Raw genomic sequence first — 19,810 nt, forward strand, 5'->3', positions numbered from 1 at the left:
AGTGCATGTGTGTATAATTCTGAGTGTGTGGAATTCGGAGTGTGTTTGTGTGTGTAATTCGGAGTGAATGTGTAATTGTGTTAGTGTGTATGTATAATTCTGAGTACGTGTGTGATTCTGAATGTGTTAGTGTGTGTATAATTCTGAGTGAGTGTGTCATTCTGTGTTAGTGTGTGTGAGTATAATTCTGTGTGAGCAATTCTGTGTGTTAGTGTGTATCTGTGTAAGTCTGAGCGTGTGTAATTCTGTGCATGTAATTGAGTGAGTGTGTAATTCTATGTATATAATTATGAGTGAGTGTGTTAGTGTGTGTGTAATTCTGTGATTGTGTTAGTGTGTGTAATTCTATGTATATAATTCCGAGTGAGTGTGTTAGTGTGTGTGTGTAATTCTGAGTGTGTCAGTGTGTAATTCTGAGTGTGTGTGTATAGTCGCCCCTCCGGCTGTCTCCAGCCCCGGGCTTTCCCAATGCTCCGGGATTTAATTCCCGGTTGTCAGGCGGGAGCGGGTCCCAACTTCCTGCCTTTCCAGCCTCCGTGTGGGAGTGCAGAGCAGGAAGCTTCACTTTTTACTTTCACAATCCCGCAGAAAGCAGCTCAGAGGCTGTGTGTGTGAGTGTGAGAGAGTGTGAGTGTGTGTGTGTGAGTGTGAGAGAGTGAGTGTGTCCGCGGAGAGCAGCCTCCGAGCTGGGACGGTGTTGATGGAGGGAGCTGAGCTGAGCTGATCTGAGCTGAGCCTGGATGGGCTGCACTCTGAGCTTCTGCTGCTGCCAGGACATGCCTCACCGTCACCCAGGTGGAGAGAAGATCAGAGAGGAGAGTCCCTTCCTCCCTCAGGTACCTCTTGCCCCTCACTCAGCAAAAATAAAACTCCATATGTGTGGGAGCCGCTTTGCAGAATTGCTTGGGGAATATTTCACCCAGGTGAAAGTTAGGAGCAGGACAGTGTGTCAAACAGAAGGAGGTCAGGGGGGGTGTGTGTGTGGGTGAGTGGTATCTGGGTGTTCTCCAACCGCAGGTGAGGGGTTGAAATCCTTGCAGAGAATAACACAGAGAGTTTAGTATTTTGTTGTCGATTTTGAATAAAGTCTCTGTTGGAACATGTGAGGCCCCAGAGAGAGAGGGGGTGGGATCTGAGTTCTACCTGGGTCCAAGCAAGTGACAGTCTGAGGGGTTGGGAGGGGGAGGGGGAGAGAGAGAGAGAGCTGCTGAAAAAGTAAGAGGAGGGAGTGAGAGAGACTTGGGGGAGAGAGAGAGAGAAGGCAAATAGACTGCAGCAACTTAAACAGAGCAGAGAGAGTGAGAAGGAGGAGGTTGAGAGAGAAAGGTGGGGGGTGGGGGTGGAAATGCGAACAAAACAATTGATGCTGATAAAGCTTCAGAGAAAGTTCACAACGATGATCCCTGGTACGGAGCGACTGTTTCATGAGCAAAGGTTAAACAGGTTGGGGCTCTACTCCCTGGAGTCTAGAACAATGGGAGAAGATTCCATTGAAATATGGAGGGCTCTTAAGGGGCTTGACAGGGTAAATACTGAGAGAATGTTTCCCCCTCACAGGAGAGTCTAGGTCCAGAGTGCATCGTCTCAGTCTAAAGAGGCACCAATAAGGCTGAGATAAGGAGGAATGGAGATGTTCAAAATTATGAACAATTTTCACAGGATAAAAAAGAACATTCTGTTTCCACTGGTTGGTATGTCAGTAACTAGGGGTCACAACTTCAAGATTGTCAGTGAGAGAGTTCGGAGTGAGCTGGGGAGAAACTTCTTTCCTCAGAGAGTGGTTAGGATTTGGAATGTGCTGTCTGGGAAGTGGGTGGTGGGGATTCCATAGGAGGTTTCAAAGAGAGCTGGAGATATATTTGAAAGGGATGAAGTTAGGGTTATGGAATACGGCTGGAGAGTGGGACTGGCTGGGTAGCTCATTCAGGAGCTGGTACGGACACAATGGGGTGAATGGTGTTCTGTGCTGTAAAATTCTATGATTCTATGAATATGTTTTCTGAGTGTTCAAGTGTCTTTGGGACTCCTTGTCACAGAGAGCTGGGGGGGCTGGGGGGTGGGTGGGGGCAGAGTCCTTGTGTATATTTAAGACTGCGATAGATCCTTGATCAGTCGGAGAATCAAGGATTATGGGAATTGGGCAGGAAAATGGACGTGAGGAATGTCAAATCAGCCATGATCCTATTGAATAGCACAGCAGGTTCGAGAGGCCGAATGGCCTATTCCTGTTTGCATTTGTTATGGTCTTAAAATGGAGAGACTGGCAGGGAAAGGAAACAGACTGGGGGACAGAGTGATGGGGAAGAGAGATGAATGGTGAAAAAAGGATGCAAAATTAGCTGGATACCCTCATCAATGTGATGAAAAGAGGCATCCCTCCCCCCACCCCGGGTGAGAGGGGTGGATAAGACAGACAGAATGCGGTAAGGAAGAATGGTATGGGATGCACACAGCAGTTGAGAGTGAACTCCTCACATACGTTCGAGACACCACCCACGCCCTCCACCTCCTCCAAGACTTCCGTTTCCCTGGTCCCCAATGCCTCATCTTCACCATGGATATCCAATCCCTCTACACCTCCATCCGCCATGACCAGGGCCTCCAAGCCCTCCGTTCTTTCCTCTCCAGACATCCCCAACAGTACCCTTCCACTGACACTCTCATTCATTTGGCGGAACTGGTCCTCACCCTTAACAATTTCTCCTTTGAATCCTCCCACTTCCTCCAGACCAAAGGGGTAGCCATGGGCACACGTATGGGCCCCAGCTATGCCTGTCTCTTTGTTGGCTACATAGAGCAGTTGATCTTCCGTAATTACACCGGCACCACTCCCCACCTCTTCCTCCGCTACATTGATGACTGCATTGGCGTCACCTCGTGCTCCCGTGAGGAAGTTGTGCAATTTATCAACTTCACCAACACATTCCACCCTGACCTTAAATTTACCTGGACCATCTGTGACACCTCCCTCTCCTTCCTGGACCTCTCCATCTCCATTAATGACGTCCGACTTGACACTGACATTTTTTACAAACCCACCAACTCCCACAGCTACCTGGATTACACCTCTTCCCACCCTACCTCTTGCAAAAATGCCATCCCGTATTCCCAATTCCTCCGCCTCCACCGTATCTGCTCCCAGGAGGACCAGTTCCACCACAGAACACACCAGATGGCCTCCTTCTTTAGAGACCGCAATTTCCCTTCCCACGTGGTTAAAGATGCCCTCCAACGCATCTCATCTACATCCTGCACCTCCGCCCTCAGACCCCACCCCTCCAACCGTAACAAGGACAGAACGCCCCTGGTGCTCACCTTCCACCCTACTAACCTACGCATAAACCAAATCATCCGCTGACATTTCTGCCACCTCCAAACAGACCCCACCACCAGGGATATATTTCCCTCCCCACCCCTTTCCGCCTTCCGCAAAGACCGTTCCCTCCACGACTACCTGGTCAGGTCCACGCCCCCCTACAACCCACCCTCCCATTCTGGCACTTTCCCCTACCACCGCAGGAACTGTAAAACCTGTGCCCACACCTCTATCCAAGGCCCTAAAGGAGCCTTCCACATCCATCAAAGTTTTACTTGCACATCCACTAATGTCATTTATTGTATCCGTTGCTCCCAATGCGGTCTCCTCTACGTTGGGGAGACTGGGCGCCTCCTAGCAGAGCGCTTTAGGGAACATCTCCGGGACACCCGCACCAATCAACCACACCGTCCCGTGGCCCAACATTTCAACTCCCCCTCCCATTCTGCTGAGGATATGGAGGTCCTGGGCCTCTTTCACCGCCGCTCCCTCACCACCAGACGCCTGGAGGAAGAACGCCTCATCTTCCACCTCGGAACACTTCAACCCCAGGGCATCAATGTGGACTTCAACAGTTTCCTCATTTCCCCTTCCCCCACCTCACCCCAGTTCTAAACGTCCAGCTCAACACTGTCCCCATGACTTGTCTGGACTTTCATCCCCTCTCCCACCCACCCATTGTACTCTATGCTACTTTCTCCCCACCCCCACCCTCCTCTAGCTTATCTCTCCACGCTTCAGGCTCACTGCCTTTATTCCTGATGAAGGGCTTTTGCCCGAACCGTCGATTTCGAAGCTCCTTGGATTCTGCCTGAACTGCTGTGCTCTTCCAGCACCACTAATCCAGAACCTGGTTTCCAGCATCTGCAGTCATTGTTATTACCAGGTAAAAGAGAGCAAGGGAACCAGAGACAGAGAGAACTGCAGGGAGAGAGAAAAGGAGTAAAGGAGACAGTCAAAGAGGTAGACAGACAAGGAGAGAAGTTCAGAAACAGAGAAGGATAGAAATGGTCGGACAGAGAGAAATAACAAAATAAGGACAGGGATGGTGTGGAGAACTGACGGGAGAAATGGACAGTGACTGGGACAGACAATTATGCAAGTTTTTTTTTGTTTATGGGATGTGGGTGTCACTGTTTTGTTTAATTTACTGCCCATCCCTAATTGCCCCAGTGGGCAGTTAAAAGCCAAACATATTACTGTAACTCTGGAGTCACATGTAGGCCAGACCAGATAAGGACGACACTTTTCAGTAAGGTGTTTGAGAAGGTTCCCCATGGTAAGCTATTGCAGAAAATACCAAGGCATGGGATTGAGGGTGATTTAGTGGTTTGGATCAGAAATTGGCGAGTTATAAGAAGACAGAGGGTGGTTGTTGATGGGAAATGTTCATCCTGGAGTTCAGTTACTAGTGGGGTACCGCAAGGACCTGTTTTTGGTCCACTGCTATTTGTCATTTTTATAAATGATCTGGATGAGGGCATAGAAGGGTGGGTTAGCAAATTTGCAGACAACACTAAGGTTGGTGGAGTTGTGGATAGTGATGAAGGATATTGTAGGTTACAGAGGGACATAGATAAGTTGCAGAGCTGGGCTGAGAGGTGGCAAATGAAGTTTAATGTGGACAAGTGTGAGGTGATTCACTTTGGTCAGAGTAACCGGAATGCAAAGTACTGGGCTAATGGTAAGATTCTTGGCAGTGTAGGTGAGCAGAAAGATCTTGGTGTCCAGGTACATAGATCCCTGAAAGTTGCCATCCAGGTTGATTGGGTTGTTAAGAAGATGTACAGTGTGTTAGCCTTTATTGGTAGAGGGATTGAGTTTTGGAGCCATGAGGTCAGGCTACAGCTGCACAAAACTCTGGTGCGGCCGCGCTTGGAGTATTGTGTACAGTTCTGGTCACCGCATTATAGGAAGGATGTGGAAACATGTGAAAGGATTCAGAGGAAATTTCCCAGGATGTTTTCTGGCATGGAAGAAAGGTCTGAAGAGGAAAGGATGAGGGACATGAGGCTGTTTCGTTGGAGAGAAGAAGGTTGAGAGGTGACTCTATAGAGGCATATAAGATAATCAGAGGGTTAGATAGGGTGGACAGGGAGAGACGTTTTCCTTGGATGATGATGGCTAACATGAGGGGACATAGCTTTAAATTGAGGGGCCATAGATATAGGACAGATGTCAGAGATAGGTCTTTACTCAGAGAGTAGTAAGGGCATGGAATGCACTGATTACAACAGTAGTGGACTCACCAACTTTAAGGACATTTAAATGGTCATTGGATAAACACATGGATGATAATGGAATAGTTAGATGGGCTTCAGATTGATTCCACAGGTCACTGCAACATCAAGGGCCGAAGGGCCTGTACTGCACTGGAATGTTCTATGTTCTAGCAGTTATATTAATGGCCATTAGTGAACCAGATGGATTTTTACTGCAAAGGTTTCATGGTCATCATTAAACTCTTAATGTTTTAATCAGATTTGAATTCCACCATCTGCTGTGATTGGATTTGAACCTTGAGACATTACCTGGATCTCTGGATTAATAATCTAGGGATAATGCCATTTGGCCATGTGGATCCCTGGAAGGGTACATCAATTCAGGGCACTCACAGAACAGACTGTGTAATTGGTGAGGACATTTGTACAGATTAGTGATTCAATCTTAAAAAAATCGGGGAATTAACTTTAATTCTAGCTGCTCCACTGATTGAAGCCTATGCACTGATACCATCTGGTTAAATGTTTTGGTTCAATGTCAAATGGGCTTCTGTACCTAGGCCAGTCAGTGATATGTTGGGTCAGACATTGACCTTTCACCTCTCGGGCCTTGGTTTGTGACTGGACAAATCTCTCTCTCTCTCTCTCCCTCTGTCCCTGCCTCAATCTCACTGCTGCTAAAGTGGTCCAAGGTGATTGTCAGTTTCACTTGAAGCTTTCAGGCTGCCTATCTCTCCCCCTCCATTCTTACTCTCGGTCTTTGTTCCTTCGATGATAGTTTTGCTCGATTTGTGATTGCCAGGGCCCAGGTGAAAGCTCTGGGGACACAATGGGTTTAAATTTCACCGCGGTAACAGGTGGAGGTAAGAAATGTGGAACTGAAAGCAAATCTGAGTAATGGTGACTGACAGCTACCAACAATGGTCAGAAAAACACATCAGCTTTGTCATTATCCTTCAGGGAAGGAAATCTGCTGTCCTCACCTATTTCTCTACATCTAACCCAAGATCCACAGCAATGTGATTAATTGTTAACTGCCCTCTCAAAAAGCCCCAGAAGGCACTCAGTTCACAGGCCGTGAGAGATGGGAATCAAATGCAGGCCCAGCCTGTGACACCCACACCTGATGAAAGAATTAAAACATCCCGAATCCCACAGAATCCATCGATCCATCTCAATCATGCACACTGTCTGTCTCACCATCACAGTTCCACATGTTTTTGCATATCCTTGATGACAACATCCAGTCCACCAGCTGTCATTCCATCATCTGTGTATCAGTCTGTCTGTAGCTCCACTTGGACTCCATAGTGCCAGGTCCAACAACACGAAACCGAATACACTGGACACTCTCTCCAATCCCACAGTCAGCCAAGGTCTTTGACACCAAACTTTCAGTGTGTCACACTGACTTATTACAGCAGGGTAAGGGTCACTCACTGTGTAACTGTACAGAGTCAGGGTTTATTCAGCAGGGTAAGGGTCACTCACTGTGTAACTGTACAGAGTCAGTATTTATTCAGGAGGGTAAGGGTCAATCACTGTGTAACTGTACAGAGTCAGTGTTTATTCAGCAGGGTAAGGGTCACTCACTGTGTAACTGTACAGAGTCAGTGTTTATTCAGCAGGGTAAGGGTCACTGTGTAACTGTACAGAGTCAGTGTTTATTCAGCAGGGTAAGGGTCACTGTGTAACTGTACTAAGTCAGTGTTTATTCAGCAGGGTAAGGGTCAATCACTGTGTAACTGTACAGAGTCAGTGTTTATTCAGCAGGGTAAGGGTCACTCACTGTGTAACTGTACAGAGTCAGTGTTTATTCAGCAGGGTAAGGGTCACTCACTGTGTAACTGTACAGAGTCAGTGTTTATTCAGCAGGGTAAGGGTCACTGTGTAACTGTACAGAGTCAGTGTTTATTCAGCAGGGTAAGGGTCAATCACTGTGTAACTGTACAGTGTAAGTGTTTATTCAGCAGGGCAAGGGTCACTCACTGTGTAACTGTATAGAGTCAGTGTTTATTCAGCAGGGTAAGGGTCACTCACTGTGTAACTGTACAGAGTCAGTGTTTATTCAGCAGGGTAAGGGTCAGTCACTGTGTAATTGTACAAAATCAATGTTTATTCAGCAGGGTAAGGGTCAATCACTGTGTAACTGTACCCAATCTGTTTTTATTCAGTAGGGGAAGGGTCACTCATTGTGTAAATGTCAGTGTGTGTGGGACTGTACCCCAGTGAGGGTCAGTGTGTGTGGGAGTGTACCCCAGTGAGGGTCAGTGTGTGTGGGAGTGTTCCCCAGTGAGAGTCAGTGTGTGTGGGAGTGTACCCCAGTGAGGGTCAGTGTGTGTGGGAGTGTACCCCAGTGAGAGTCAGTATGTGTGGGAGTGTACCCCAGTGAGGGTCAGTGTGTGTGGGAGTGTACCCCAGTGAGTCGGTGTGTGAGGGACTGTACCTCAGTGAGACTCTGTGTGTGTGCAAGTAATTGTCCATTCCTTGAGACTAAAAGATGTTAGTGGAGAATGGGTACCAATATTATTTTGGATTAACAGACAATTTGTGTTGGAGCTCCCCAGGGGTTAGTATTTGGACCTTTTATGTCCCTGACACATGAGAATATTATCGGCGTTGGTGCGCAGGCAACATTTTCATGGTTTGCAGATGATATGATCGGAAGAAACATTGTAATCTGTGAGGAGGGAATGTTGACCATTAAAGGGACATAGACTAAAGTGGGCAGGCAGGTGACCGATGATGTTCAATGAAGGTAATGGATTTTGAATGAACATAGTATTATGATCCCAGCTGATGTTGTTTCAGGTCAGCAATCAACAATCCCTTTGTCTGTGCCCCTTTTTGCTCACCCTCCTTCTGAGCACTGTCTTCATCTATTTGTCTCACTCCTTTTTTCCACCCACCCCACGCTCCGTCATCAGCATAAATGTCACCATTTCTCAGCTACTTTCAGTTCCTGTGAAGGGTCACTGGACTCAAAACTGTCTTTTCACAGATGCTGCCAGACCTTCTGCATTCTCCACTAACTTTCTGCCAGTGTTTCAGATCTACAGAATTCACGTTTTTTTTTATATATCTGGCTTGATGGATTTTTTTTTTGGCTTTAACAAAGTGTTATTTCACTGAAACATAATCATGGAACACTGCAGGTTCGGCTTTATCAATAAATTTTGAAAAACACAGGCAAATATAATCCCATTAATCACAAATAACTCTTTTACAAATCTCAATAACATAAAGTCATAGAATCATACAGCACAGAAACAGAGAAGCCAAGTCAATGTTTCAAGTCAGGTCTGACTGTTCTTCAGAAAGGTGCTGATGAAGCATCACTAGACGTGAAACATTATCTGATTTTCTCTCCACTAATGCTGCCAGGCCTGAGTTTCTCCAGCTTCTTCTGTTTTTTGTTATTGAAGACTCTGTCTCCCTCTTCACCAAACTCAGAAGTTTGTTATCATGCAGAATGCTGAGCAAATTGTACACAAAGTTTTCAATCACATAGTGAAGGCTTGATCAGCTTCCTCTTCGGATTGAACTGCTATCTGTCACAACTTCCCAAAGTTCTACACAGTCAGTGGCATACTTTGAAAGAACATAGAGAGGTTCTTGGTTGAACATTGTCACTGAGAGATAGTGCCTCCAGCAGTTTAGCACTCATTCTGTACTGCAGTGATATGTTAGTCTGCGATAACAACTCAAGCCTTTTTGTGAAAACTGAACCCATTTGTGATGGTTCTGCCCTCTGAGCAGTATCTTGACAGCTTTGCAATTGGCGCTACATGAAAACCACAAGAAAACAATTCTAAAGTTGCAAGTTGCAAGTAATTGCACCAGTCACACCCAGGTTTTTATTCACAGTTTCCCTCTTTTCCTGTATTTGTCTTAGTGCTACTGTCACAGTGCTCTTGCCTGGAGGATGTAGGAGTGATATCCATTGAAGTGATTGACAGTAATGGAGGATAGTGGTATCCCAGCATTCATATTGATAGTGAAAGTCCTCTATCAAGATTCAACTCAGGCTGCCAATGACACCACCAGGTGGCGCAAAGAGTGCACTTGCCCGGTGAGCCATCCACGCCATTCTGAAACAAGTGTCCCCAATCACAAAGAACACTCCCTGATGTGAGAATATTAGTGGGACATACAGGAATCATAGATGCCCAAGATCATCTGTAAGATCATAAAACGTCGAAGCAGAAATAGGCCACTCAGCCCATCGAGTCTACACCACCATTCAATGAGATCATTCCTGAACACTTTTGACAGGGTGGTGAGGGATTTTCTGTTTCCACTGGTTGGTATGTCAGTAACTAGGGGTCATAACTCCAAGATTGTCAGTGAGAGAGCTCGGAGTGAAATGAGGAGAAACACCTTTACTCAGAGCATTGTTAGGATTTGGAATGCGCTACCGGAGAGAGTGGGGGAGGCAGATTCCATTGGAGGTTTCAAAAAAGAGCTGGAGATATATTTGAAACAAATGACGTTAGAGGGTTACAGAGATATGGCTGGATAGTGGGGCCTACTGGATTTGGGTTGTGAATCTGTGGAGTTCCCTGCCTAATGAAGCAGTTGAGGCTTCTTCGCTGAATTTTTTCAGGCAAAGGTAGATTTTTGAACAATAAAGGAATGAAGGGATATGGTGAGAGGGTGGGTAAGTGGAGCTGAGTCCATGAAAAGATCAGCCATGGTCTTATTGAATGGTGGAGCAGACTTGAAAGGCCAGACAGCCTACTCCTGCTCTGAGTTCTTATGCCATAGAGTCATAGAGATGTACAGCACAGAAACAGACCCTTCGGTCCAACCCGTCCATGCCGACCAGATATCCCAACCCAATCTAGTCCCACAGGCCAGCACCTGGCCCATATCCCTCCAAACCCTTCCTATTCATATACCCATCCAAATGCCTTTTAAATGTTGCAATTGTACCAGCCTCCACCACTTCCTCTGGCAGCTCATTCCAAACATGCACCACCCTCTGTGTGAAAAAGTTGCCCCTTAGGTCTCTTTTATATCTTTTCCCTCTCACTCTAAACCTATGCCCTCTAGTTCTGGACTCCCCCATCCCAGGGAAGAGATGCCTATTATGATTTTATAAACCTCTGTAAGATCTCCCCTCAGCCTCCGACACTCCAGGGAAAGCAGCCCCAGCCTGTTCAGCCTCTCCCTGTAGCTCAAATCCTCCAACCCTGGCAACATCCTTTTCTGAACCCTTTCAAATTTCACAACATCCTTCCAATAGAAGGGAGACCAGAATTGCACGCAATATTCAAACAGTGGCCTAACCAATGTCCTGTACAGCTGCAACATGACCTCCCAACTCCTGTACTCAATACTCTGACCAATAAAGGAAAGCATACCAAACGCCTTCTTCACTATCCTATCAATGTGCGACTTCACTTTCAAGGAGCTATGAACCTGCACTCCAAGGTCTCTTTGTTCAGCAACACTCCCCAGGACCTTACTATTAAGTGTATAAGTCCCTGCTCTGATTTGCTTTTCCAAAATGCAGCACCTCGCATTTATCTGAATTAAACTCCATCTGCCACTCCTTGGCCCATTGATCCATCTGATCAAGATCCTGTTGTACCCTGAGGTAACCTTCTTCGCTGTCCACTACACCTCCAAGTTTGGTGCCATCTGCAAACTTATGATGTTCACATTCCAAATCATTTATATAAATGATGAAAAGTAGTGGATCCAGCCCTGATCCGTGTGTTGTTAAGTTCTGCTGGCGAGCTCTTTTGGGAGCTGATAGAGACATGATTGATTGAATGGTCTGTTCTGTTACTGTAATAGTCTATGGTCTGATAAGTCACAACTCCATTTGCCTGCTTTTCCCCATAACTCATGATTATCTTGATGATTAAAAATCTGTCTCAGCCTTGAATATACTTAAAGACCCACTTCACCGCATCTACCCCATCAAGTTCACTAAGTACCTTGTATGTTTCAATGGGATCATCTCTCATTCTCAACTTCAGGAGAATATCGACCTGATTTCCTCAGCCTCTCATCCACAGCTTCACCTTCTCATGTAGGGATCGATCAGTGAACCTTCATTGTACTGCCTCCATTGTCACCACGTCCTTCCTTAAATGTGGAGACTGAAACTGCGCACAGTGTTCCAGATGTGGTCTTACCAAAACCCTGAACAATTGGAACAAAACCTCTTTATTCCTGTACCTCAGTCTCCTTGTGATAAAGGCCAAATTGGAATATTTCAGTAAATTGGAAAATGTACCTATTTCTCATCAGGACAAACGATACACCATATACTTTGCTAATCTATCAGGAGACTTGGCCAATAAAGGATTCCAGCTAAACCTGGATCACATTTCTCAGATTAACATGAAACTAGGGAGTTTTCAGTCCAGAGTTGGCACATTCTAGCTTCATGTTTAACTCTTGATGTTAATGCAGCAGTTAAAGATCAGACTTCAGTAATGGATTCTCCAGGGTGAAATGTGATAGGCTGGTGTGTAAGAGGCAGCGAACTGAATAGAATAATTGTGAAGCTGCTTAAAGAGTCTCAGACACTAATCCTTGTGGTACTTCTCTCAACACCATCTCTGACTCTGAAAATGATCCTTATTTACCTGTTGTCTGTTTCCTGTCTGCCTATTGATTACCCCCAATCCTGTTTGCTTTGATCTTGTACAATAACCTCACCTGTGGGATTTTACCAAAAAATCTTTCAAAAATCCAAATACACCACATCCACCAGTTTTCTCTTATCTATTCTGCAGAATATTCTCATGAAACTACTATCTGCTTGTCAACCACGATTTCCCTTTCATAAACCAGGCGGGAATCGCACATGAGTCCCTGGTGCAATGAGGCAGCAGAGCTAACCACTGAGCCACCGTGCCACCCTAAAGACATCCAATATGTATATGGCCGACTGCTGGAGTCCCCTGGGTTGTAGTATAACTGGATTTGTGAGGATTTGTGAGCTTTCAGTTCCATGAATTTCTTTAGTATTAGTGAGAAAATGTCCTAATTCCTTCCAATCCTCCATCTTACTAGACCCTTGTTCCCTACCATTTCTGGGAAGTTATTTGAATGTCTTCTGTGAAGATAGATTGAAAGTAGTTGCTTAGTTGCTGAGCCACTTCCTTGTATTCTATTAGGAATTCTCTCAATTCAGACTCTAAGGGCCCTCAATGTGTTTTCATCAATCCTGTTCTCCTGCTGATAGAAGCTTTTACAATATACTTTTATGTTCCTTATAAGGTTAACTTCATAGTCTATTTTGGCCCTCTGAATCAAACTTCTGTTCCTTATTTGCTAAATTCTAAACTTCTCCCAATCCTCAGGCTTGCTGCTTTTCCAGCAATTTTAAAGAACTCCGTTTTAGATTTAATATTAATGTCACTTTATTATGATAGCCATTGTTGGGCCACTTCATAGTGTGTTTTTGTGCCAGAACTTTGAAGTTCCTTGATTTTGATTAAGGACCTTAGGTTTGGCTTGGACTAACATTCTAAAATGTTCTGGTGGCTCTTTACTAAAGGATCTTGTCCCATAAAATTATTAATCAATCCCTTCTCATTACGCAACATCAAGGCTCGTATAATCTGTTCACAAGTTGGATCTTCAACAGAGTGGTTGAAAAGTTATCTTGTATGCATTCCAGGAATTCATCCACAGTTGTGTTATTAGTGATGTGGTTTGCACAATCTATATATAGATTAAAGCCACAATTATTATAGAACCTTAGTTATATTCTTTTCTAATTTCATGTTCAATGTCATCCCCTACATCACTACTACTTGGAGACAATGTTTTTTGGCCCTTGTTCCTTCTTAATTATGTAATTGTGGAATTATATCTGACGTTGGATGCTGTGTTGTGGGTTTTGCAAGTGTGGCCTGGCTGGTTATGTTCTGTACTTTGCTTGTTTTGAATAACTGAAGGAATGTGCCGATAGATATGATCTATCATGTTGGGGGACATAGGACCATACTTGGCATCATACCAGTACTAAAACTCATATATCATATTATCATTTGTATGAGAGGCAGAACGTCTTTTTAGTTTGACAGTAACATACTAAAAGTGGCGAATGTCACTATTGTTCCACCATGTGGCATCATAATTTTTTTTATTTCTTCACACGATGTAGGTACCACTAGTTCAGACAGCATTTATTGCCCATCCCTAAGAGACAATCACTTTGCTGTTGGTCTGGAGTCACATGCAGGCCAGACCAGGGAAGGATGGCAATTTCCTTCCCTAAAGGATGTGCGTAAACCAAGTGGGTTTCACCAATAATCAGTGAGAAAGTAATAGCATGAAGCAGCTCGAGTCACATGTTGGTGAAATCTTGGAGATGTCGCCTTCAGTATAATCTGACTTTGGAGGCCAGTGTTGGACTGGGGTGGACAAATTTAAAAATCACACTACATCAAGCTATCGTCCAATAGGTTTATTTGGAAGCACTAATTTTTGGAGTGCTGTTCCTTCACCTGATGGAGACGTTGATTTTTAATGAAGACTATAAGAGTAAGGAAGACCTTCTGAAACTGTGTAAACTTTTGGTGACCTCACACCCAAAGTCTTGTTACAGTTTTGGTCTCCTTCTCTCAGGAGGAACGTACAAAGTAAAGATAGATCATGAGAGAAAAGGCTTTATATTCTTCTAAATTTAGAAGCATGAGTGGAAATCTTGTTAAAATGTACAAAATCTCTGCAAATTTTCACAGTCCTCTGCACACTTTGCTCTGCCACTCATTTTAGTGTCATCTGCAAACTTTGACACACTCCACGTGGTCCTCAGTCCAAATCATGTCGAGAAATTGTAAATAATTGCGGTCCCAATACTGATCCCTGAGGCACACCATTAGTCACTGATTGCCAAGTAGAAAAGCACTCATTTATCCCCACTCTTTGCTTCCTGTTAGTTAACCAACCCTCTATCCATGCTAATACATTGTCCGTAATACCTTGCATCCTTACCTTATGCGGAGAAAGTGAGGACTGCAGATGCTGGAGATCAGAGCTGAAAATGTGTTGCTGGAAAAGCGCAGCAGGTCAGGCAGCATCCAAGGAGCAGGAGAATCGACGTTTCGGGCATGAGCCCTTCCTCAGGAATGAGGAAAGTGTGCCTAGCAGGCTAAGATAAAAGGTAGGGAGGAGGGACTTGGAGGAGGGGCATTGGAAATGCGATAGGTGGAGGGAGGTCAAGGTGAGGATGATAGGCTGGAGTGGGGGTGGGGGCGGAGAGGTCGGGAAGAAGATTGCAGGTTAGGAAGGTGTTACTGAGTTCGAGGATTGGGACTGAGACAAGGTGGGGGGGGAGGGGAAAAGAGGAAACTGGAGAAATCTGAGTTCCTCCCTTGTAGTTGGAGGGTTCCCAGGCGGAAGATGAGGCGCTCTTCCTCCAACCATCGTGTTGCCATGGTCTGGCGATGGAGGAGTCCAAGGACCTGCATGTCCTTGGTGGAGTGGGAGGGGGAGTTGAAGTGTTGAGCCACGGGGTGGTTGGGTTGGTTGGTCCGGGTGTCCCAGAGGTGTTCTCTGAAACGTTCCACAAGTAGGTGGTCTGTCTCCCCAATATAGAGGAGGCCACATCGGGTGCAGCGGATGCAGTAAATGATGTGTGTGGAGGTGCAGGTGAATTTGTGGCGGATATGGAAGGATCCCTTGGGGCCTTGGAGGGAAGTGAGGGGGGAGGTGTGGGCGCAAGTTTTGCATTTCTTGCGGTTGCAGGGGAAGGTGCCGGGAGTGGAGGTTGGGTTGGTAGGGGGTGTGGACCTGACGAGGGAGTCACGGAGGGAGTGGTCTTATCGGGTTTCTCCAGTTTCCTCATTTCCCCTCCCCCCACCTTGTCTCAGTCCCAACCCTCGAACTCAGCACCACCTTCCTAACCTGCAATCTTCTTCCTGACCTCTCCGCCCCCACCCCCACCCCCACTCCAGCCTATCACCCTCACCTTGACCTCCTTCCACCTATCGCATTTCCAACGCCCCTCCCCCAAGTCCCTCCTCCCTACCTTTTATCTTAGCCTGCTGGACACACTTTCCTCATTCCTCCAGAGTTCTCGGGTACACCTGATCAGGGCCTGGGGATTTATCCACCTTTAACCGTTTGAAGACATCCAGCACTTCCCCCTCTCTACTCTGGACATTTTGCAAGATGCCACCATCTATTTCCTTACAGTCAATGTCTTCCATATCCTTTTCCACAGTAAATACTGATGCAAAATATTCATTTAGTATCTCCCCCATTTTCTGTGGCTCCACACAAAGGCCGCCTTGCTGATCTTTGAGGGGCTGAAAATGTGTTGCTGGAAAAGCGCATCAGGTCAGGCAGCATCCAAGGAGCAGGAGAATCAATGTTTCGGGCATAAGCCCTTCTTCAGGAATGGCTATCCCTAATCAGCCTAATCGTTGAGGGCCCCATTCTCTCAATATTACTTTTGCCATTCGTTTTTGTTTTGTATATTTGTAGAAACTTTTGCTATTTCTGTTTAGATTCTGAGCTAGTTTATTCTCATAATTTATCTTACTTTTCTTTATAGTTTTTTTGTGGCTTTCTGTTGGCCTTTAAAGCTTTCCCAATTTTCTAGTTTCCCGCTGATCTTACTTTGTTTGTCTTCTCTGTCAGTTTGACAGCCTCCCTTATTTCCTTAGATGCCCATGGCAGATTACCACTTTTCCTACAGTCCTTCCTTTTCAATGATACATGCTGTTGCTGAGCACTTATCCTTAGTAATGCCAGTTTACTCTGATACACTGATCTCTCGACCTCCAATCCCAACCCCTCCACTTTCAACCCTTCCACTTTAGGGTGGCACGGTGGCATAGTGGTTAGCACTGCTGCCTCACAGCACCAGGGTCCCAGGTTCGATTCCTGCCTCAGGTGACTGACTGTGTGGAGTTTGCACATTCTCCCCGTGTCTGTGTGGGTTTCCTCTGGGTGCTCCGGTTTCCTCCCACAGTCCAAAGATGTGCAGGTTAGGTGAATTGGCCACGCTAAATTGCCCGTAGTGTTAGGTAAGGGGTAAATGTATGGGTGGGTGCGGGTCGGTGTGGACTTGTTGGGCCGAAGGGCCTGTTTCCACACTGTAAGTAATCTAATCACTCTCCCTGAATTAGTTTATGAACACCCAGTCTTGGGTGAGCACAGATTTCTTCCAAATAAATCTTGAGTCAGATTGAAAGCATTGTTCCAAATCTGAACTCTGTTTTAGAGTTCTTAAATTCATCGTTCTCTCTGGTAACAGTCTGAGGCAGGACCATCCTTTTTATACCCTTGGTATTGTATCTGACCATGAAATGGGTTTCTAACGATAGAATTATGAATGTTCACCTTCTCTGAGACCGACACAACATCCTGGGACTCGGTACCTTCCTCAGCTCAGCTGCAAATCTTCATTCCTCTCTTTGTTACCTTTAGACTCGATTATTCTAGCTCTTTCACAGCAGCTCTGACATAAATACCCTCGGGTAAACGTGAGCTCATCCAAACCTCCGCTAACTTTTTCTCCCCATTTCCTGTTCCTATGGTCTCTGCCATACTCACTGATTAGCTCATCCAATTGGTTCCAAAATTCTCATCCTGCTTTTCAAATCCCTCCATGGTCTGCATCCCTCCCCTATCTCTGTAATCTCCTGCAGCATCAGTCTCCCTCCAAGACCTCCAATTCTGGCCTCTAGTATATCCCCAAACATAGAGGGTGCACCATTTGCTGTGCCTTTGGTTATCACAATCTCAGGCTGAGGAATTCCCTCTCCACCTCAACTGGCTGCTTTGAGACGCTCCTTAGAACTAAACGCTTTGACCAAGCTTTCGAATGCCTGCCCAAGTGTTTCCTGATGTGGCTCAGTGATATATTCTGCTTTTAAAATGCTCACGCGCAGCACTTTGTGAGATTCCATTACGCTAATGGCTCTGTCTAAATATCAGCTGTTACAAGAGATAGAGGCAGAAAAGGCAGAGAGTTTCACTGAAGAAATTGAAGAGATTTATTGACTTATTGCAGCAATGTGGAGCAGTTGAGAATGAAAGGTAATTGTTTTCGGATAAGGGCTGACAGATTTAAAACAGAAATGAGGAGGAATTAATTCTCTGAAAGGGTCATGAACCTGTGGAATTCACTACCCCAGAGTGTGATGGATGCCTGGGACATTGAGTAAATTTAAGATATAGATAGACAGATGTTTAAGGTTGAAAGGTTATGGAGAGTGGGCAGGAATGTGAAGTTGTGGTCGAGATGTGATCAACCATGTTTAAATTGAACGGTGGAACAGGCCTGAGGGCTGAATGGCCTACTCCTGTTAATAGCTTTTATAAGTCTATATCAATGAGTCAACTGCCAAACTAAACACAAACTGAGTAACCAGAGGTCTAAACCCACCGTCTCTTATCATGAGCCTCGACTTTTACAGCTTCAGACAATCCCTTCAGAATCTAATTCTGGTCTGGGTCTTTTGAACTGAAATCTTTACGCTGAGTTAACAGATTTCTAACCTTTCTGAACTAACTCTTTGCTCTCAGAGAACTGTTTTATACATTGAACTTCAATTAGGGGGCCTGCAAACTGAAACCAGAAGTTTTCCAAGCTCTGGGTAAAAAGAACAGCAGAAAAGAAAAAGATCCCTGATCCTTCAAGTTGAAAGAAACCTAATACTCTTCTATGTTTATTCTATCTTTTAATAAAACTCTCCCTGTGCAAATAGGTTCCCATTAGTGCTCAGAAACTCTCTTTCTCTCCCTCTGCCTCTCTCTCTCTCCCTCTCTCTCTCCCTCACTCTCTCTCTCCCTCCCTCTCCCCCCTCTCACCCTCCCTCTCTCTCTCTCTCCCTCTCTCTCCCCCTCTCTCACCCTCTCTCCCTCCCACTCTCTCACCAACTCACCCTCCCTCTCACCCTCCCTCTCTCCCTCCCTCTCTCTCCCTCCCACTCTCTCTCCAACTCACCCTCCCTCTCACCCTCCCTCTCACCCTCCCTCTCTCCCTCCCTCTCTCTCTCCCTCCCTCTCTCTCCCTCCCTCTCTCCATCTCTCTCTCCCTCTCCACTTCCCTCCCTCTCTCCATCTCTCTCTCCCTCTCCACTTCCCTCCCTCTCTCCTTCGCTCTCTCCTTCGCTCTCTCCCTCGCTCTCTCCCTCGCTCTCTCCCTCGCTCTCTCCCTCGCTCTCTCCCTCTCTCTCTCCTTCCCTCCCTCTCTCCCTCCCTCTCTCCCTCCCTCTCTCCCACTCTCTCTCCCACTCTCTCTCTCCCCCTCTCTCCCCCTCTCTCTTCCGCCCTCTCTCCCTCCCTCTCTCCCTCCCTCTCTGCCTCCCTCTCTCTCTCCCTCCCTCTCTCACTCTCTCCCTCTCTCTCTTCCTCTCTCTCTTCCTCTCTCTCTTCCTCTCTCTCACCCTCTCTCTCTCCCACTCTCTCTCTCTCTCCCTGTCTCTCCCTCACTCCCGCACCCTCTCTCTCCCTCCCTCTCTCTCTCCCCTATCCCTCTCTCCCTCACTTTCTCTCTCCCTCTCTTTCTCTCGCTCTCCCTCCCTCTCTCACTCTCTCCCTCTCTCTCTCCCTCTCTCTCTTCCTCTCTCTCTTCCTCTCTCTCTTCCTCTCTCTCACCCTCTCTCTCTCCCACTCTCTCTCTCTCCCTGTCTCTCCCTCACTCCCGCACCCTCTCTCTCCCTCCCTCTCTCTCTCCCCTATCCCTCTCTCCCTCACTTTCTCTCTCCCTCTCTTTCTCTCGCTCTCTCTCCCTCTCTCTCTCTCTCCCTGTCTCTCACTATCCCTGTCTTTCTCTCACTCTCTCTCCCTCTCTTTCTCTCGCTCTCTCCCTCTCTCTCTCTCTCCCTATCCCTCTCTCCCTAACTTTCTCTCTCCCTCTCTTTTGCTCTCTCTCTCTCTCCCTCTCTCTCTCTCCCTCTCTCTCTCTCCCTCTCTCTCCCTCTCTCTTTCTCCCTCTCTCCCCCCCCTCTTTCTCGCTCTCTCTCCCTCTCGTTCTCTCGCTCTCTTTCTCTCGCTCTGTCTCTCCCTCTCTCTCTCCCTGTCTCTCTCTTCCTCTCTCTCCCTCTCTCACTCTCTCTCCCTCTCCTCCCTCTCTCTCCCTCTCCTCCCTTTCTCTCCCGCTCTCCCTCTCTCTCCCCCTCCCTCTTTCCCTCCCTCTCTCCCTCCTTCTCTCCCTCCCTCTCTCTCTCCCTCTCTTTTTCTCCCTCTCCCTCTGTCTCTCTCTCTCTCTCTCCTCCTCTCTCCCTTGCTCTCTCGCTCACTCTCCCTCCTCTCTCCCTCTCTTTCTCTCGCTGTCTTTCTCTCG

General features: G+C 46.4%; 1 protein-coding gene across 1 annotated transcript in view; it reads left to right on the forward strand.

Annotated features, from left to right (window-relative positions):
- Positions 1-558: 558 nt before the first annotated feature.
- The window catches only part of tns1b (tensin 1b), an 833,038-nt gene continuing 813,786 nt past the window's right edge, over positions 559-19,810 (forward strand). Inside the window, 1 exon segment of the mRNA XM_072578355.1 lies at positions 559-836. Within this exon segment, the coding sequence (XP_072434456.1) occupies positions 741-836 (96 nt within the window). The 5' untranslated portion in view covers positions 559-740.

The sequence above is a fragment of the Chiloscyllium punctatum genome, chromosome 10 (genome assembly GCF_047496795.1).
Source record: "Chiloscyllium punctatum isolate Juve2018m chromosome 10, sChiPun1.3, whole genome shotgun sequence".
Taxonomy (NCBI): Eukaryota; Metazoa; Chordata; class Chondrichthyes; order Orectolobiformes; family Hemiscylliidae; genus Chiloscyllium; species Chiloscyllium punctatum.